This window comes from Rattus norvegicus, chromosome 4 (assembly GCF_021556685.1).
Source record: "Rattus norvegicus strain SHRSP/BbbUtx chromosome 4, alternate assembly SHRSP_T2T, whole genome shotgun sequence".
Lineage (NCBI taxonomy): Eukaryota > Metazoa > Chordata > Mammalia > Rodentia > Muridae > Rattus > Rattus norvegicus.
In genome coordinates, this window is record NC_141537.1 from 120424522 (window position 1) to 120441896 (window position 17375).

A 17375-nucleotide genomic window follows, 5' to 3' on the forward strand; every position below is an offset into this window, starting at 1 on the left:
ACACACACACACGCACACACACACACACACACGCACACACACACACACAGGAAATGCATTAGAAAAGTGAACAGGTTATGGTCCAGCCAGTTCAACAATGGCTGTCTACCAACAGAAGGTCTATGAATCCAGTAGTTGTTCAATCCAAGAGGCTGCCCAGAAAACATAGCCCAGATTAAAGGTATATCTTCCCACCTCAAAAGGTCTGGATTAAGGGTGTATCTTCTTCTTGTCTCAAAAGATCCAGATTAGAAGTGGGTCTTCCCACTTCGAATGACTTACTCCCTCACAGGTGCAAACACATACCCAGCCCCGGACTTTAGTTAATTCCAGACATAGCTGACAACTAAGAATAGCTTTTCTATATCAATTAGCAATCAAGAAAATGCCCCACATGCTTTCTGCCAATTTGATAAAGGCAGTATCCCAATTCAGATTCCCTCACTAATGGCACTGGGCTGTCAAGCTGACAGCTGAAACTAACTAGAAATACTATTAAACACAAAAGCTAAGGAAACGAGTGAACAAGAGTACAAGGGGAAACTTAGAACCCAGGGAAATCAGAGTTTTTTAAAATATATATTCATATGCTTGGAACTCTCAAATGACTGTGCTTATAGAATGATAATGGGGCACAGTAGCAAAGGATTACTCAGAACAAAAAAGAGCTATTTAGAAACAAGCATTTGAGTCTCTGGATTGTCAGGATTCACTAATTACCAAGCTGTCAAAAGACTCCCATTAAAATACAAAAGAAAAAACTTTCAAAACTTCAGAGGAAAAAAAAATGGTCACTCAAAAAGAAAACAGAATTAGACCAGGACCAAAGCCTTCAATCATGCTTAGGCCAGAGGACAATGGACCAGTATCATTAAAGGCTCGGTAGGTAAAGGTTCCTGTTGCCAACACTAAGGGCCCAAGTTTGGTGCCTGGAACATTCATGGTGGAATAGGAGAATCAATAGTGTACACACATGCACACACATCAAATAAAAATACAATACTTTTAATAAAGAGTAGATGATTATTGACAACACAAGTTCTGCACCTAAGGCTCAATGTGGACACAAGAGGAAGAGGGAGCAGAAAGATTGTAAGAGCTAGAAGAATAGAAAGTTTGCTGAGAGATTTTCACATCCTAGAAACATCAGGGAAGCTACAAAGATAAAGTCTCACCACCATAGCAACCTAAACAAGATCTGAAGTGGATGACACCAAGTACATACTAACCTGGAAGAGGGAAATGTCATTGGGCCTTGAATCTGATAGACAGCAGGGATAGACGGATACAGGGGAAAGGTTAAAAAGGGGGAAATGATGTAATTATATTTTAAATTAAAAAATAAAAACTATAAAAAAGAATAGATGTTTAAAGATATGGAAAGTCATATTAAGTACCATAATCAGTTAGAGGAAGAATAAACTGAGACTACATTTATATCACCCTTTTCCACCCTTTCATGAAAAAATACTTGATGATGCAGTTCTCCGAGAAATAAAAGGAGAGAAGTTATTGAAAACCAGAGTCTACTCAGAGATGGGGTCAAAGTCTCAGTAATAATCCTTAGAAGTAGGAGACCTAGACTGGAGTAAGAGGGCAGGACTATGTAGGTGGTCTAGGGTTCGAAGCAGGTTCTATGCTAGGGTAATTGAGAAAAAGTTCAAGATATGATGAAAGGATATTATTTTATCAATGGAAGCAAAAATAAAAAAATAAATAAAAAGGAAGCTAGAAACTCTAGGACAATAAGAAGCTTTTAAAAGGGGGGCACTGACTTCAAGTCCAGTACTAGGGAGGAAGATAAAAGGCAGAAATATCTTTGGGAGTTCCAGGCCATCCAGAGATGCACAGTGAGACAATGAAGGGGGTGGTGTAGGTGAGATGGCTCGCAGGTGAAGGCCTTATCCACCAAACCTGAAGACTTAAGTTCAAACCCTAAAACCCACATGGTGCAAGGAGAAAACTCCCTCAGGCTGTCTGTGATTGCTGCACATGAACTGTAGCAGAGGCCTCTCTCAAACATAGATAAATGTCGATATTTATGTAAATAGTTATATACGACAGAAACAATACAAACAGAAACAGTTCAACTGGAAGCACATAACCTAGGCTGTCCTTGAACCTGTTAGTCTCCTGTCCCAGCCTCCTGAGTGCTGGGATTATAGCTATGTGCCACAATGCCTGATCTATTCCTGTACTTTTTTTGTTTTTTTAAAGATCTCTTATCATTATATTTTGTCTTTGACAGTTCTTTGTTGGTATGATTTATGTTAAAATTTCCTTGCTAAAATAATTGTTTTTCTTTTTTAAATGTTCCCTGCCATATATTTAAAAAATTATATTAAATATTCATGGCCTACATACTAATCAAAAGGCACAGACTGTCTTGTTGGATTAAAGAAAAGCAAGACTTAACTATATGCTGTATATATACTTACCTTAAACATAAAGACACAAACAAAGGCTAGGCAGATTATTGTCAAAGTGCTTTTCAAGTAGAAAGTTAAATGCAAGAACAAACAAACACCCAAAAAAAGCCAGGTGGGGTTGCTAGTATCTGTAATCCTATTGGGGCAGGTGGAGGGGCAGAAACAGGAAGCAGATACTTGGACCTTGCTGGCTGGCTAGATTAGCCAATCAGAACCCTCCAGTTTTAAAAAGGTAAGATGGAGAGAAATATAGAAAGACCCACTGTTGATCTCTGGCCTCTGCATGCAAGCACATCTGTGCATGTGTGCATATGCAAAAAGTGAAAAGACGGTACTGCTGGTGAAAAGACACAGCTTAGTGGTAAACTGCTTCTGTAGAACTTGGAAAAGGCCCTGGGATATGGGAGGGGAAGTCTGAGGGATGGTTGGTTGATGGGATATGGTTGGAAAGGGTATTGAAAAGGTACATCAAACAATTACCAAAAGAAAGTGGGAGTGGCTAAGCCACTAAGGCTGAAGAAGGATGCATGCCTTATGACATAAGGGCCTGTTCATGGAAGAGTTCTAATACTGAAGGCACAAAAGACAGGCACTATGGGCCTAGAGAGGTGTCTCAGTGATAAAGAGCACATACTACTCTTACAAAGGACCCAAATACATTTCCCAACACCCATATTAGGGAGTTCACAACACCCATGTAACTCCAGCTCCAGACACTGCAGAAATGTACACAAACCCACATACAGACATACTCATAAATAAAAATAAATATTGTAAAAAGGGGAGGGGCAGCCAACACACTTGTGTTCACTCTCAGGTTATGATAGTCTCAATACTCCCAGCCCCTCCTTCCTCTTCTCTCCAGGGTCTCTGTAGATAGCTCAGGATGGCCTTTAACTCACTTTGTGGCCCAGGCTGACCTCCAACTTGATTCTCTTGTCTCAGCCACCAGTGTAGATATTACAGGATTATAATACCTTGCTAATTATAATACATTCTGTGGAACTCTTTGAGGTTACAGTAATATTTCCACTTTATGTATCAAAATGAGTATATTAAGTGCAGAATATAGATAGGAATTCGGAATTGGAGCACATTAGAACATCCATCTTGGAATATAATCACACATAAGACCCTAATCAAAGGTTATATTAATCTAGTTTTTAACCTAAGATATTTACATGTTAGTTCTTCCACTGAGCTCTACTTCTAGCACCTACACTTTTTTTTATCAACAAAAATGCAATGTCCCTGTAGCAAAATATTGAGCAGATCCTTTTTAAAAAATTCATTGAAAAATTACATCTGTGTGACTCTAACAATGATCTTAAAAAGAGAAAAAAGAGCAAGCAGATTCTTTACATGAAAGTATATTCTGGTACACCCCACATCTATATCACAAGCAATGATTTTCTTCAACTCTTCCCTCAAAAAATCTTATGCAATCTACACAGATCGCAGCCCACCTCAACAAGCAGACTTTGCTCTTAATTGAGTGAATGTATGTAACTGTCAATCTTCATCACTGGTCCATCTAGCGACAACACAGAGAGATGTCCATCTCTGGCACTACTTATGCTTCTTTCTTTACTGATTTAAAGCTAGTGATGCACACTAAGTTTTCCCGTGGCTACCCTACTCAGAAAGCAAATGCCTGCTACGCAAGGGGCGCGGAAGCTCTGGCTAGTCCTTTTAGGCTCAGGTTGAGACTCTGACACTCACGAAGCTTCTGTTTAATGTGCAGAACCCTAGGCTTTTCAGTTTCCGCACTGATCCAGGTCCACCCAGCAGCGCTAGCTCCTGCATTAACCCAGGTCTGTCTGCTAATGCTCAGCTCCCGCACTGACCCCAGGTCTGCCCGGCACCCGCCAGCTTCCTCACCGACCCAGGTCCGCCTGCAAACGCCCAGCTCCCTTCTACTCCGCGCGCGCTCACCTCCCGCACCGACCCTCCCCGTGCGGCAACCCCGCACTCTCCCGTCAGGCCCCCCAGGTGCGGGATGCTCTGTACCTGCGCGGCGTGTTCAGCAGCCTCTGCTGCTCGTCGCCCTCGTCCTCCTCTTCGTCTGTCTCTGACTCGGGGTGACAGTAGCAGAAAGTGCCGCTGCTGCGCTTGCGCTTGCGGCCGCCGGGACAGTAACAGAAGCCGTGGGCCGCATCTTCGCCCGCGTCCGATCTGCGGGCCGAGCCCCCAGCACCGGGCGTGGGTTCGGGCTGCTCTGTGCGCCCCGCGGGCCGCAGGACCCGGCTGCTCAGAGCGCCCATGGCTCCGGCGCCTAGGGAGCACTGAGGGGCCGCCACGCCATACCTGTCGCTCCACCGCCTACTCTGCCGCCGCCTCGCGCGCAGCCCCAACCGTCGCCGCGAACGCAGTCACCTCCATCCTCAGCCCCGCCCGTCGCGCCTTAGCCGACCGGCTTCTCAAGACCTCGCCCCCTCGTTCTCCCAACAAAGCGCGCGCCGCAGGGCGCAGGCGTACGGCGAGCCTCCGGAAGGGGCGGGGCTGCTGACAGAGGAAAGAGCTTGCGCTGCCGGTTGCGCATGCGCAGGCTGCTAGCACAGCTAGGCAGAAAACAGCCGCAGGGCGTGCATTACTTCCGCGGTTCCGGCGTTAGCTGAGGGGCGTGGGCACCGTGTGCCTGTGCTTAAGCGATCTGGGAATCTCTGTCGTTAGTTCTTCCCGTAAGATTCCGGGGTCTTATCCATCCCTGTGCGGTTAAAGAGAGAACGGACTTGTCATCATGGCCTTTGCTTCCCTTCCGGGCTGTGGAACCCGACTGGCCTGGATAGATGCCCATCACCCAGCTGTGTTGACAGGGTTCAGTCTGGAGTCTCAGCCAGCCTCCAGGTCCTGGCCTTCTGGTGCTTTGTTTTGGTTTAATTATTTTATCGTGTCAGTGTCTCATACTACAAACTGACCTTCGACTCACTGTAGAGGTTGATCTTGAACTTCTGATTTCCTGTGTTTACCCTTTGAAAACTGGGGTTACAGGCATGTGTCACATCAACTTCTTGGACCTGAAATGCTGGGTATCCAACACAAGGCTTCCTGCTAAGCAAGCATTCTACCAACTAAGCTACATCCCTAGCCCTCGATTTTTTTTTAATTTTTCAAGGAAGAGTGTCACTCTGAAGCCCAGGCTGCCCTGGAACTCTAAGTCAGAAGTGTGCCTGTCTCAGCCTCTGAGTACTAGGAGTTAAGGCATTGAAATACCATACCTGCCTTCTATACTTTTCAAAGTAAAATGTTTATAATGGAGTGTTTCAAACAGAACAATACAAATGCCTATGAACCCATATTGGCTTGGAATTTTATCATACTTAATTTTGATTCACTCTCCTCGCCCCTTTAGCTTCATTGATATATAGTGGGGAATGAGAAAACCCTTGTGTACTAACCCTGTTTCCATCCTCTCCCTCTCTGTGCCATTTCTATATGTGTCTTTACACGCATACTCATAAGCATGCTTTTCTGCTACACATTCAGACATATAATTTAAATGGAACCATTGACCATCCCAAACCTATGATTTAGAACCTTTCTCCTCTCCTAAAATTATACTTTGAATGAAATCTCTAGTTATTGTCACCACTCACTGTTAGATGCATCACCCTCTCACTGAGGGGCTTCAGTTGTTTCTACGTTGATGCTCTTTCATGAACGCTATGTGCAAAAGCTTCATCAAGCAGATCCCAAAAACAGACTTTCTGAGAAGTTCTGAACTTTATGAGTTCTTGCCAGTTTTTTCCTTCCTGGAACTGACTGCATCAACCCACCATTTGCACTCCCCTTTGGCAGTAATGTCCTTTGCAGGCCACTGAGGAATTGAGTTTATTCATGCCAGAGAAGTTCTGAGAGCATGTGGCTGAGGCAGGTTGAAGTCGGAGGAAGGGAATGGTGGCTGCAGAGGGATATGCTGGCATGTACAAATCTGAAAGGTGCATGAGGTCATGTTAAAGCATTGTCCAAGCCTTATTTTTTATTATGGCAGCTTGCTATTCTTGTAACATGGTGATTTGGTTGAACACAATAAAGTACAGTAGTAACTGATCTCCCCTTCTTCCTGGATGAGTGAGGAGATGGTTAAATGTTGATGTCAGCATCCTTGAGCATATTCAGATGAGCTTCTGCTTCTGTTGAAAAGGATGCTGTGTTTGATTGTGGTCCGAAGCTTTGAAGCACTACTTGGCATCTCCTTCCTTGGAGGTCTCACTGTTTAAACATAACAGATTTGATAGCTTGTTGGTAAGGTGAGGTCCAGCTTGTCTCCACTAGGTCATCTTCATGTGAATCCGGTGGTTATACGGTTTTGTTCTAGGGATATTTCATTTTTTTAATAACGGTTTTAGCTGACATTCATGGAGAGAATGAATCCTTAGAACTGTGCCATTAGTGAAAGGAAATCCTGTCTAGAGTATGTTTCTTTACAAAGCTGTGTCACACCATCCTTTGGGCCCTCTGCTGGAAAAGTAGAATCAAGTCTCAAATAATGCCTTTTAAATTGTAGCCTCTAGTATTATAGATGTAGGACAGTACTGTATCATACCTCTGTGGATGTAAAATAGCTTGTACCTGCTTTATGATACGTAGTAGTGACCGTGCTTTATCAGAGCTGTTTTTAATGATGTTGCTCAGAATGTTTTCTTTCCAGATGATGATTGAGAAGCTAATTTTAAAAAAAAATGGTGCCAGGTACCACAAGAGTAACAGAACTGTGCTGTTTTCTCGGGGTTTTTTTTTTTTACTTTTTTTTTTTAATGGAGTGTGCTGGATGTCTCTACAGTTTTGTTCAGATGACTGCAGAACCTGGAAAAGCTGTTGCTGCTGTTGATGCATAACACACTGCTATTATTGGTCTTTTTATATAAATATAAATATATATATACAGATATATAATTTGAATTTTTTGAAACTTTAGCTGTGCTGTCAACTTTGGAAAAAAGTATCCCCGTTTACTGTGTTGAGTTGGCACTGTACAGAAATTAACAGCCATATTGGTCTAGAAATGTTGAACTTAAGTTTTTTCCATTTGTACAGGGGTAACACACTGTATTAAATATGTAAGGTCTTATCTACGTGGGTTTGATTACAAAAACTAATAAAGTATTCTCTAAATTAAAAAAAAAAAAGCATTGTCCAAGAGGCCTTGGTGAATGGGCAAGGTAGACTATAACATGGTGGCTTCTAGTGTCACTAAATTCCTAGACGGTAAAACATCCATATGCATCTTGCCTAAGGAAGCACAGGTGAATGGCTCCCTGGTTACTGAGGAGACCCATGGGGACGCCTGTAAACCTTCCAGAGCTGCACAGGACTTAACCTCCACCCACAGAGTACGGGGAGTCTAAGGACAGACCCAGTCTCCTCTGCTCTTCTCCTTGCTGCTACAATCCAGTCAGGGATGATGTAGGAAAGAGAGAATCCCCCATCTCCCTTCCCCAAGCCAGCTTCCCACTGAGGTCCGAACTGACTGAAGAAAGACATCTCAGATTATACCTGGAATTTTGACTCATTACTTTGATGACTGAGATGACATTATTTTGGGACCTTCAGGAGCTACACAGTAGGACTCCTGAGAAGCCAAGAGTGAGCAGAAAATTGTGACTTTCTACCCTCCCCTTGAATTTATACCTACAGATGAGAAAAACAGTCCACTGAAAGCAATCAGCCACAAAACACTGCCCCAGCTGTTGAATTTTGTTCTTAAAATTCTGGTTGAGACATTACTTAATGGTAAAAACGTCTATTAAAACCAAAACAAAGAACCTCATAATGCCTCCAACATGTAATAAAGTTGGAGTAGAGATTCCACAGTCCTGAGGTGGTATCGTTGATACCTGAATCAAGTTAATTGGAGTGACTGATCACATAGGCATGTTGTCAGTGATCCCAGCACCAAAGCAGAAAGCAGAAAGAACAAAGGAGTGCGTGTGTGTGTGTGTGTGTGTGTGTGTGTGTGTGTGTGTGTGTGTGTTCTTTGTACATCTGTAACTTTTGTCTTTTGTGGTGTTGAGAGTACAGGGTGTAACTACCCCGCTGAGCTCCGTTCCTGGCCTTCTATGTGACATTTAATAGAAATGCTACACTGTCTAGAACAGAGGGTCACTATTTTCAGAGAACAAACTAACATGCTAATACCATTGAATTGGCATAAGCATATATAAATGCTAGTGGTTTTGTTGGTTTTTTTGTTTGTTTTGTTAAGTTTTGGGTGTGAGAAAGGGGTGTTATTCCTTTGCCTATGTGAGAAGGGAACAACCTGGGGGACTTGGCTCTTTTCTTCTTCCATCCGGGTTCTGGGGACTGAACTCATATTGTCAGGCTTGTCAGCAAGAGCCTTTACCCACTAAGCCATCTCAATTCCATCTGTGTGTGTGTGTGTGTGTGTGTGTGTGTATGTGCCCATATGGAAATCAGAAGCTGACATCAGTGTCTTACTCTCTACATCCTCCTCTTCCTCCTTCTCCCCCTCCTCCTCCTTCTCCTCCTCTTCTTCCTCCTCATTACCACCACCACATGACCATCATCGTCGAGACAGGGCCTTGGGGTTACAGGCACACACTCATTGGCTATGCCTGGCTTTCACATTGGTGCCAGGGATATCAACACCACTCTTCATGCTTGTGCAGCAAATACATAACTCACAGAGCCAGCTCCCCAGATCTTGTTTTGCCCTTTTGAGACAGGGACTCAAATGTCCAATCTGGCCTCGCACAGGCTATGTAGCCAGGGAGAGCCTGAAGTTCCAATCCTCTTGCCTCCACATCTCCAGTGTAAACACTCATCTTATAGAAGCAGGCTGACACATTATTAATGTGTTTCTTCAATAATATTGTTAATTCAAGTAGAAACTTAGTATCCTTAGTAAATTTAGTATTCCTTCAAAAGTAGTTCCTTCCATGGGAAAAAAAATCTCTAGGGTGGAAAAGTCAAACAGAGAAAGACTACACACTTGGTTAAAGCCACCATTTTTAATTAAAAATGTCTCATGTTGTATACAAACCAAACTTGAGGATTACATGCAAGCACAGTTTCTGAATAAGATCAAAAGGGCACAGTGGGGATCAAATAAACGGTTCAGAGAGATGAACTATTTTTAGCAGAAAAAAACTCTTCTTAGGCAAGCCACACCCAGAGCATCTCATTACCAGGACAACCTTGGCCGAGTCCACTCTTGACCATCACTTGAGCAAGATTAGGGTAGTAACCCTAAAACTGAGGAATGTTCAGCATGACTGACAAACACACGTGGTCTGCCTAGCCACGCTTGAAATTGAACTTGTTTGATGTGCTGGTTACTTTGTTACACCTCATGGGTAGAAAATGGTGGCAGGGTACAATGAGATGAAGCCTGCCCCTACCAGGCTCAGCAACTGTCAGCTAACATGACAGGCAAAGCCAAAGAAAGGGGGCTCATGAGAACTTTGGATCTGTGTAAAATAGGAGACCAGATGGCTAATCTCAGTAAGAGACGCTGATGGTCCCACATAAAGAAATGACTGACTTCCCAGGGAAGAAAATGGCTTCTCTTCTGTTCTGTTCGTACCAAAAAAAGAAAATCTAGAAGGATTTAGTGCATTCAAATCTCTACAAAACACAAACGAGGAAATAATCTGATAAAGACATGGAGCACATTTTAATTTCTAATTCTAAATCTCCACGTATGTCTTAAAAGCTTTGAAAGTACAAGTTTAAGGCATCAAAATGACTAATTATAGACGATAATAACAGTCTGGATCCTAGGAGGCAACTGGAGGCGTTTTAATTGGAAATAAGCATTTGAGATAATGTTAATAGCAGTGCAGAAAAATGAAGTTAAAAACAAAATCAGTGTTAAGAAGCCTTCCGTCCTGCACCTTGCTTTTAATCATCTCCTCCACAGAGAATGAGCAGAACCTTCCTGTAGTCTCCAGAAGTGTCGCCCTGGGAGAAAGGAAAGCACAGTAACCAGCAGGTTAAGATGTTCTTGGCTAGATCACACAGCTCAAAATCACCTAAGCCTCACTGGATTTTCTCCGGTCCTCAAAAACATGTTTTTATTACAAAAGAAATTTTTGGGCTGGAGAAATGACTTTGCCACTCAGAGTATTTCTTGCTCACACATAGAATCTGAATTTGGTTTTTGGTGTTCCCAGCTTCCCATAACAATAGCTTCAGAGGATCTGATGCCCTCTTCTAATCACCCCGGCCTCCGCACACATGAGGCACATAAACATTGTCATAAAGTGAAAATACTAGATTAAAGCTGTGGATCTTTCTAATACTTTTGAAATAAGTTGCAAAATAGACTTCCAGAGAGGTCCTATCATTTCCACATGGAAATGTTTATTGCGGCTTTCCTTATTATTTATTCGTTTATATTTTTGGCACTGGAGATTTAAGGGGGCCTTGTGTGTACACCAAACAAGCAAGACTCTAAGCTTAGTCAGTCAGTTTGGGTGGCTTCTTCTTAATGGGCACCAAAACAGATGGTGCCTCTGACTTTAAGAGTTCAAATTGGGCTGGAGAGATGGCTCAGTGGTTAAGAGCACCCGACTGCTCTTCCAGAGGTACTGAGTTCAATTCCCAGCAACCACATGGTGGCTCACAACCATCTGTAAGGAGATCCGATGCCCTCTTCTGGTGTGTCTGAAGACAGCTACAGTGTACTTATATATAATAAATGAATAAATAAATCTTTAAAAAAAAAGAGTTCAAATTTTACTGCCTGTGATAAGGAATAGTAATATATTATTAGCTTGTGTCAGTGTGGTGTGAAACAGTAAGTATGCATTAAAGCCGCTCACTAGCACAGTGTTTTGTCACCCTCTTCTTATGGAACTGTCCCAATTAGGTTTCTGCTGCTGTGATAAAGACCACAACCAAAGCAACTTGGGGAGGAAAGGGTCTATTTGTGAAGCCAGGGCAGGAAATCAAGGCAGGAACCTGGCGGCAGGAACTGAAGCAGAGACCGTGGAGGAATGCTGCTTACTGGCTTGCTCCCCATGGCTTGCTTAGCCTGGTTTCTTATAGAATCCAATCCACCTGCCTAGGGGTGACACTGCCCATAGTGAACTGGGCCCTTCCACATCAATCGTCAATGAAGAAAATGTCTCACAGGCTTGCTTGCCTACAGGGCAATCTGACGGGAGTATTTTCTCAGCTAAGGTTTCCCATTCTCAGATGACTCTAGCTTATGTCAAGTCAACAAAAAAGCTAACAAGCACAGGCAGGAGCTTTGTGACAATTTAATCCTTCATGTTCTACCCTATCCCATGTGCATGTACGCACGCTCATGTGTGCAGGTGCATGCTGTCAGTCCTTTTATGTGGGTGCAGGGTCCACATGCTTCCATGACAAGCATTTTGCCCATTGAGCCCCCTGCCCCCTGCCCCCTGCCCCCTGCCCCCTGCCCCCTGCCCCCTGCCCCCTGCCCCCTGCCCCCTGCCCCCAGCCCTATGTCCCCATGTTTGCATTCTTCTTTCTTTCTTTTTTTTTCTTTTCTTTTTTTCCGGAGCTGGGGACTGAAGCCAGGGCCTTTCGCTTGCTAGGCAAGCGCTCTACCACTGAGCTAAATCCCCAACCCTGCATTCTTCTTTCTTTTAACAGCAGCTCTCAAATAGTCAGTACCTCCCCTACTTTTCAGGATATTTAATTCACAGGTCAAATCTTAATGAGATGTTTGTTGTGTGGGCAACCCAAGCTTCTCTGAAATTAGTCTCAGCTTCATGTCTATGAGATTCTCCAGGCTTCTTAAAGGCTTCTTAGAGAAGCAAAGGCCCAGTTAATGAGGGGTTTAAGGAGTGAGTCAGTTTCACCACCCCCACGCCACCTTAGAACTCCTGGCTGTCTGGTACCAAATAAAGAATGGTAAGTGGGTAGAGGCGGGAGCAGGATGCTGTCTCCTATTTCCACCAGACCCTTCTGGTTCTACAGAGGACCGACCCTGGGTTCATCTGTTTCTGCATCATTACCAAGCAGATGTGGAAGTTCTGCTCTTAAAAGTATTCATTATGGACTGAGCATGTAGTTCAATAGGACAGAACTTGCTTAGCCTGCCTGAGGCCCTGAGTTCAATCCTCAGCACTGGGGGAAAAAGTAGTCACTATAATTTAGCAACTGTGAATTCTGTTTGCAAGGATCTGAGGAGGTAGAAGTTGACACCCTGGGAAATAGCTACTGTCAGCCTCACAGGTCACAGAACTGCTGTGGAGAGAGGGCGTTCGCATGAGAACAGGGGACCAAATGGGAGGACCTGCTGTTCCTTTCAGGGAACCTCTTAGGAAATGCATCTTTCTTGAGAAATGTGTTGGTTATAGGAATTCGTGGTGGGTTATTTCATGAGAAATGTCTCCCACAGGCTCGTGTGTTTGAAAACATAGTCCGCAGTTGGTGGCACTGTCTGGAGAGGTTATGGACCTTTCAGAAGGCACAGCCTTGCTAGAGGAAGTGTGTCACTAGGACTGGCTTGGAGGTGTTATAGCCTTGCCCCACTTGCTGCTCACACAATTTTCTGTGTCCAGATAAAATGTGACTAGCCAGCTTCCTGCTCCTTTGGCCTCTTGCCATGCCCTTCCTCCTCTGAAGCGATACGCCAAGATAAACTATTTCTTCCTTAAGTTGCTTTGGGCATGGTATTTACACAGAACAGAAAGTAAATGAAAACATCCGAATTTGCCCAGTTTATTTCCCCCACTTACTGGGTACACTTATGGAAGGCACGCGACAGATCTTGGAGGGAAGAAACAGAAATAATAAAAGCAATTGAGGGCTGGAGAGAAGGCTCAGTGATTAGGAGCACTGACTGCTCTTCCAGAGGTCCTGAGTTCAATTCCCAGCAACCACATGGTGGCTTACAACCATCTGTAATGGGATCTGATGTCCTCTTCTGGTGTGTCTGATGACACTACAGTGTACTTATATATAATAAATAAGTATATCTTTTAAAGAAAAAAAGTAATTGAAAGCTCACATAATGGGGTATATTCTCTATATACAGATATAGGTCTTATGTATCTCAAAGACCCTAAAATTTGCAATATCAAATACTGGAATAAATTATGTTAGGTTGTAACAGTTTTTTTTTTCTTTTTTTTTTTTTTTTTCGGAGCTGGGGACCGAACCCAGGGCCTTGCGCTTGCTAGGCAAGTGCTCTACCACTGAGCTAAATCTCCAACCCCAACACATTTAAAATTTTCTTCCTTTATTTTTTATTTTCTGTGTTTGGGTATTTGCCTATGTGTGCCTGGTCACTACAGGCACACAGTTCTACAGGCCAGAAGAGGGAGTCGGATTCCTAGAACTGGAGTTACAGGTGACTGTGAGCTGCCACGTGGGTGCCCTGCTGGGAATGGAAATGAGGCCCCTTGGAAGAGCAGTCGTTTGTCTTAACTGCTTATCCCTTAACTCCAGCCCCTGGTACTCATCCTCACCAACCTTTGGGACCAAGGTCAGGGGTGATGCTTCCTTCTCACACACTCTGTGTTCACTTGAACAGGTCAACTACTTAAAATGTCAGGGCTCGTTAGACTACACGTGCTTTAAATGAAAGCAGAACTAAATCAATGCCCCAAAATGTCCATCCTTATTTGGGGCTGACATGAAATTTTTACTGTACTTAGCAGGTAAATATTTCTTACATACCATGGGAAAGGAGGGGCAGGGAGAGCCTAGGAACTCCTGAAGCAGGGGCCATCTTCACTGGGAATGTCAGATGCCAAGGAGGAGAAAGCCAGTGGTGCTGCACCCTGAGGCCAGATCCTGCCTTCACCGTGGTGACCTACCTTGATAAAAGAGTACAAAGACTTCCCGTAGAGCCTCTTGAAGTTTGCCCGGATGTCCAGCATGTCAATCTCTGCTCGAGACACCATCACTCTGATGAGGGTGCTGTCGTCAGTGCCTAAGCCCTGAGGAAGGAAGCCAACCCTGCATCAGGTGATGCTCTTCATGGTCCAGCAAGGCGAGACCAGGTAGTAGTGAGTCTGTGCGGCATCCTTGGCTGTGAGACCTGGGAGCCTGAGCAACATCCTCATGCCTCACCTTGGGACTAAAGGCTGGACACAGCCCCTTTCCAGTGCGTTGGCCAGAAGACACTGCTCTGCCTTTCCAGGGACAGGCTCTGTGTCTACAATTCTCCTCCCCAGCCCATGTGGAAAGCTTCCCAAGGTTCTGCTTAAACATAACAATCTGCTCGCTCTCGCTCTCTCTCTCTCTCTCTCTCTCTCTCTCTCTCTCTCTCCCTCCCTCTCTTCCTCTTCCTTCTCCTCCTTCTCTTCCTCCTCTTCCTCCTCTCCTGTTTCTCCTCTTTATAAGACAAGGCCTTGCTTTATAGCTCGGCCTGGCCTCAAACAAGGCAATCCTTCTTTTTCAGCCTCCCAAGTGCTAGAATTCCAGGCATGTGCCAGAATACATGGCTCCAAATCCCTTACGTATTCTTTTCAAATCCTCCCTCAAGAATACTGAAAAACTACGATGTCATTTGTACTGTGATAATAATAGGACGCAGAGTTCCTGTCCTCCATTGCATCCTACCCTCGGCGTCTTCTGCATGCTAGCTCTTTCCTTGAGGACAGATGATCTCTAAGGACAAAGACTCTCCATCCTGTGTGATGACACAGGCCTGTGGTCCTAGGACTTGGAAGGCTGAGACAGGATGATCAGAAGTTCAAACCCAACCTTGGTTCCATAGAGAATTCCGGACCAGCCTGGGCTACATGAGAACTTGTTTCACAACAACAAAATCCAAGCACTCGGGCTCCTGGCTTCCTGTCCCACTTAGGGGTCCCTGGCAGGACTGCCTGCACAGAGTCCAGCACAGATCTGGGAAGCTGGCTCTAAAGGTGGAGTCTGCCCTCTGGAGCATGCCTCCCTCCATGAACAGCGTAAACAATCTGTGTATGCCTCAGTTTACCTACTAGTAAATCAGGACAGTTTGTGGCCCTGTTCCTATTGTGGGGCTAAAATTAATCCATACCTGTAAAGCACTGGGATCAGGGATCCACACATCACAAGGTCAGGGAGAGACACAACATGGAGTTGAGTTGAATATTCCAGGGTAGAATGTGGATGACGAACTTAAGAAGGTGAACAAAAAAACATAGCACAGTCTTTCAAATGATAAAACACAGCCGTTTACCTTCATGGATTTATAAAGCCTTTCAGCAAAATAGGCAGGTTTATTCCTCATGCACTTCACTGTGGAGAAAATGAACAGGGAGAAGTGAGCAGAGGCCACCCCCCTGCCCACTAGCCCACCCCATTCTCACGAGAGCTTCCTGCCTCTTAATAAATTATCTCTATTTCTAAAAATATAATATAAGAATGCAAAGATTACAAAAAAAACCCAAAAAACCAAAAACAACCCAAGAACAAAGAAAAGTGAGTCTCTGTTTCTACAAAGTCCCAAAGAAATACTTCCTGATTGCTTTGCTAGACCCCTTTAAGCCAAGCCGCTTCCTGACATTCCAGGCCTTCTTTAGATGGACAGGCCTCGACTTAGTGGTTCCTGGAGAAGTCATTAATGAAGGCCATCAAAGCAAGGGAGCCGCAGTTCCAAAATGATTATTATGAGTGGTGTAGGAAACAGTCATTAGGGGACTGGAGAGATGGCTCTGCAGTCAAGAGTCCTTGCTGTTCTTGCAGATGACTTGAGGGGATTCAGTCCCCAGCGCTCAAGTGATTGCTCAGAACCATCTGTAACGTCAGTTCCAAAGCATCTGATATGTCTACTGACATCGTAGGGCACCAGGTATGCACACGGAACACATACATACAGGCAAAACGCCCACACGAATAAAAACCGTTTAAAATCTAAGTGAAACACGTGCTGGATACAGCTAGCGTGGCATTATCTTTCTCCTACAGTGAGATAGAAAAGTGCAAAAGACCAAAGACATGAACCCTGGCACAACAGCAGTCAGGCCCTCACACAGCCCAGGCTGGCCTTGAACTCTCTATGTAGCTGAGGATGATCTGGAACTACGGCTCCTCGGGGCTTCCTCCACTTCCCAAGTGCTGGAATTGCATGTGTGCCACAGCTAGCTTGGCAAGGATTTCTTGTTTACAGTTGGAGAACAGCCTTATGGGGTGGCTCATGTCTACAATCCTAGCATTCCCAAAGCCACAAGTTCAAGGCCAGCTTTGGCTACTGAGTGAGACTATCTAGAAAAAGAAAATTCTGGGGCCAGAGGGATGGCTCAGTGGTTAAGAGCACTGGCTGGTCTTGTCCAGGACAGGAGTTTTGTTCCCAGCACCCATGTGGCAGCTCACAAGCATCTGTAATTCCTGTTCCAGGGTGTCCAGCACCCTCTTCTAGCCTCAACAGGTATTGCATACATGTGGTACACAGCTGTACACACAGGCAAAATATTCTGGAACATTGACTGGGTGTGGTGGTGCAAGGTTGTAGACCAGGTATTTGGGGACTGCAGTGAGAGGATCCCATTAGTCCAGAAGTCCCAGACCATTTTTTAAAATGCCGACTTAGCATTTTAAAAAAATTCTAGAATGTACCCTCGGTAATTGAAACCACTTTAATTCCAGGAAGACACAGTTCTGTATCTCTGGGACAACGTCTGGATACTACAGAGGAATACCAACAGGATTAGGTCTGTGCCCACCAGCTCACCTATAGCCAGCAGAGCATCTTCAAAGCTTCCAGATGTCTCAGACTTAATGCTCTGTTCAATGTCCTTCTGTGAGATCCGTTTGTATTCATCAAACACTACGACCAATAACAAAACAGCATCATTTAGAGACCTGGGCTGCCATGGTGACTCATCTGCTAAGCACTCAACTAAGCCTGGTGACCTGAGTTGATCCTTGGGACCCACATGGTGGGAGAAGAGAAATGACTTGGGCAAGTTGTCCTCCGTTCTCTACACACGTACACTCTTGTGCACATGCATGCACACACATACTCCCTCACACATACCTCCTTCTCTCTCCTTCTCTCTAAATAAATAAATA

At 44.4% G+C, this 17375-nt stretch overlaps 2 protein-coding genes and 1 long non-coding RNA gene across 11 annotated transcripts in view; 1 reads left to right on the forward strand and 2 right to left on the reverse strand.

Moving 5' to 3' along the window:
* Gmcl1 (germ cell-less 1, spermatogenesis associated) overlaps window positions 1-4903 on the reverse strand; it is a 39220-nt gene extending 34317 nt beyond the window's left edge. For 2 of the 4 annotated variants that reach the window (XR_015685573.1, XR_015685572.1), the window contains exon 1: window positions 4440-4875. Coding sequence is in view for 2 of the 4 variants with exons in the window: in NM_001033931.2 (NP_001029103.1) it covers window positions 4440-4693 (254 nt within the window). In the remaining 2 variants the exon portion in view is untranslated. 4 annotated transcript variants of the gene reach the window in all.
* Window positions 4904-8638: 3735 nt separating this feature from the next.
* LOC148006313 (uncharacterized) lies at window positions 8639-12492 on the forward strand. Its single transcript, XR_015686774.1, has 2 exons — window positions 8639-10918; window positions 11120-12492. It is a non-coding gene; the product is annotated as an uncharacterized LOC148006313 (long non-coding RNA).
* Window positions 9382-17375, reverse strand: part of Anxa4 (annexin A4) — a 57469-nt gene continuing 49475 nt past the window's right edge. For 4 of the 6 annotated variants that reach the window (XM_087659386.1, XM_087659387.1, XM_087659389.1 and 1 more), the window contains 4 exons: window positions 17035-17130; window positions 15544-15602; window positions 14192-14314; window positions 9382-10352 (listed from right to left, as the gene is read on the reverse strand). In XM_087659386.1, coding sequence (XP_087515512.1) covers window positions 10293-10352; window positions 14192-14314; window positions 15544-15602; window positions 17035-17130 — 338 coding nt within the window. In that variant the 3' untranslated portion in view covers window positions 9382-10292. 6 annotated transcript variants of the gene reach the window in all.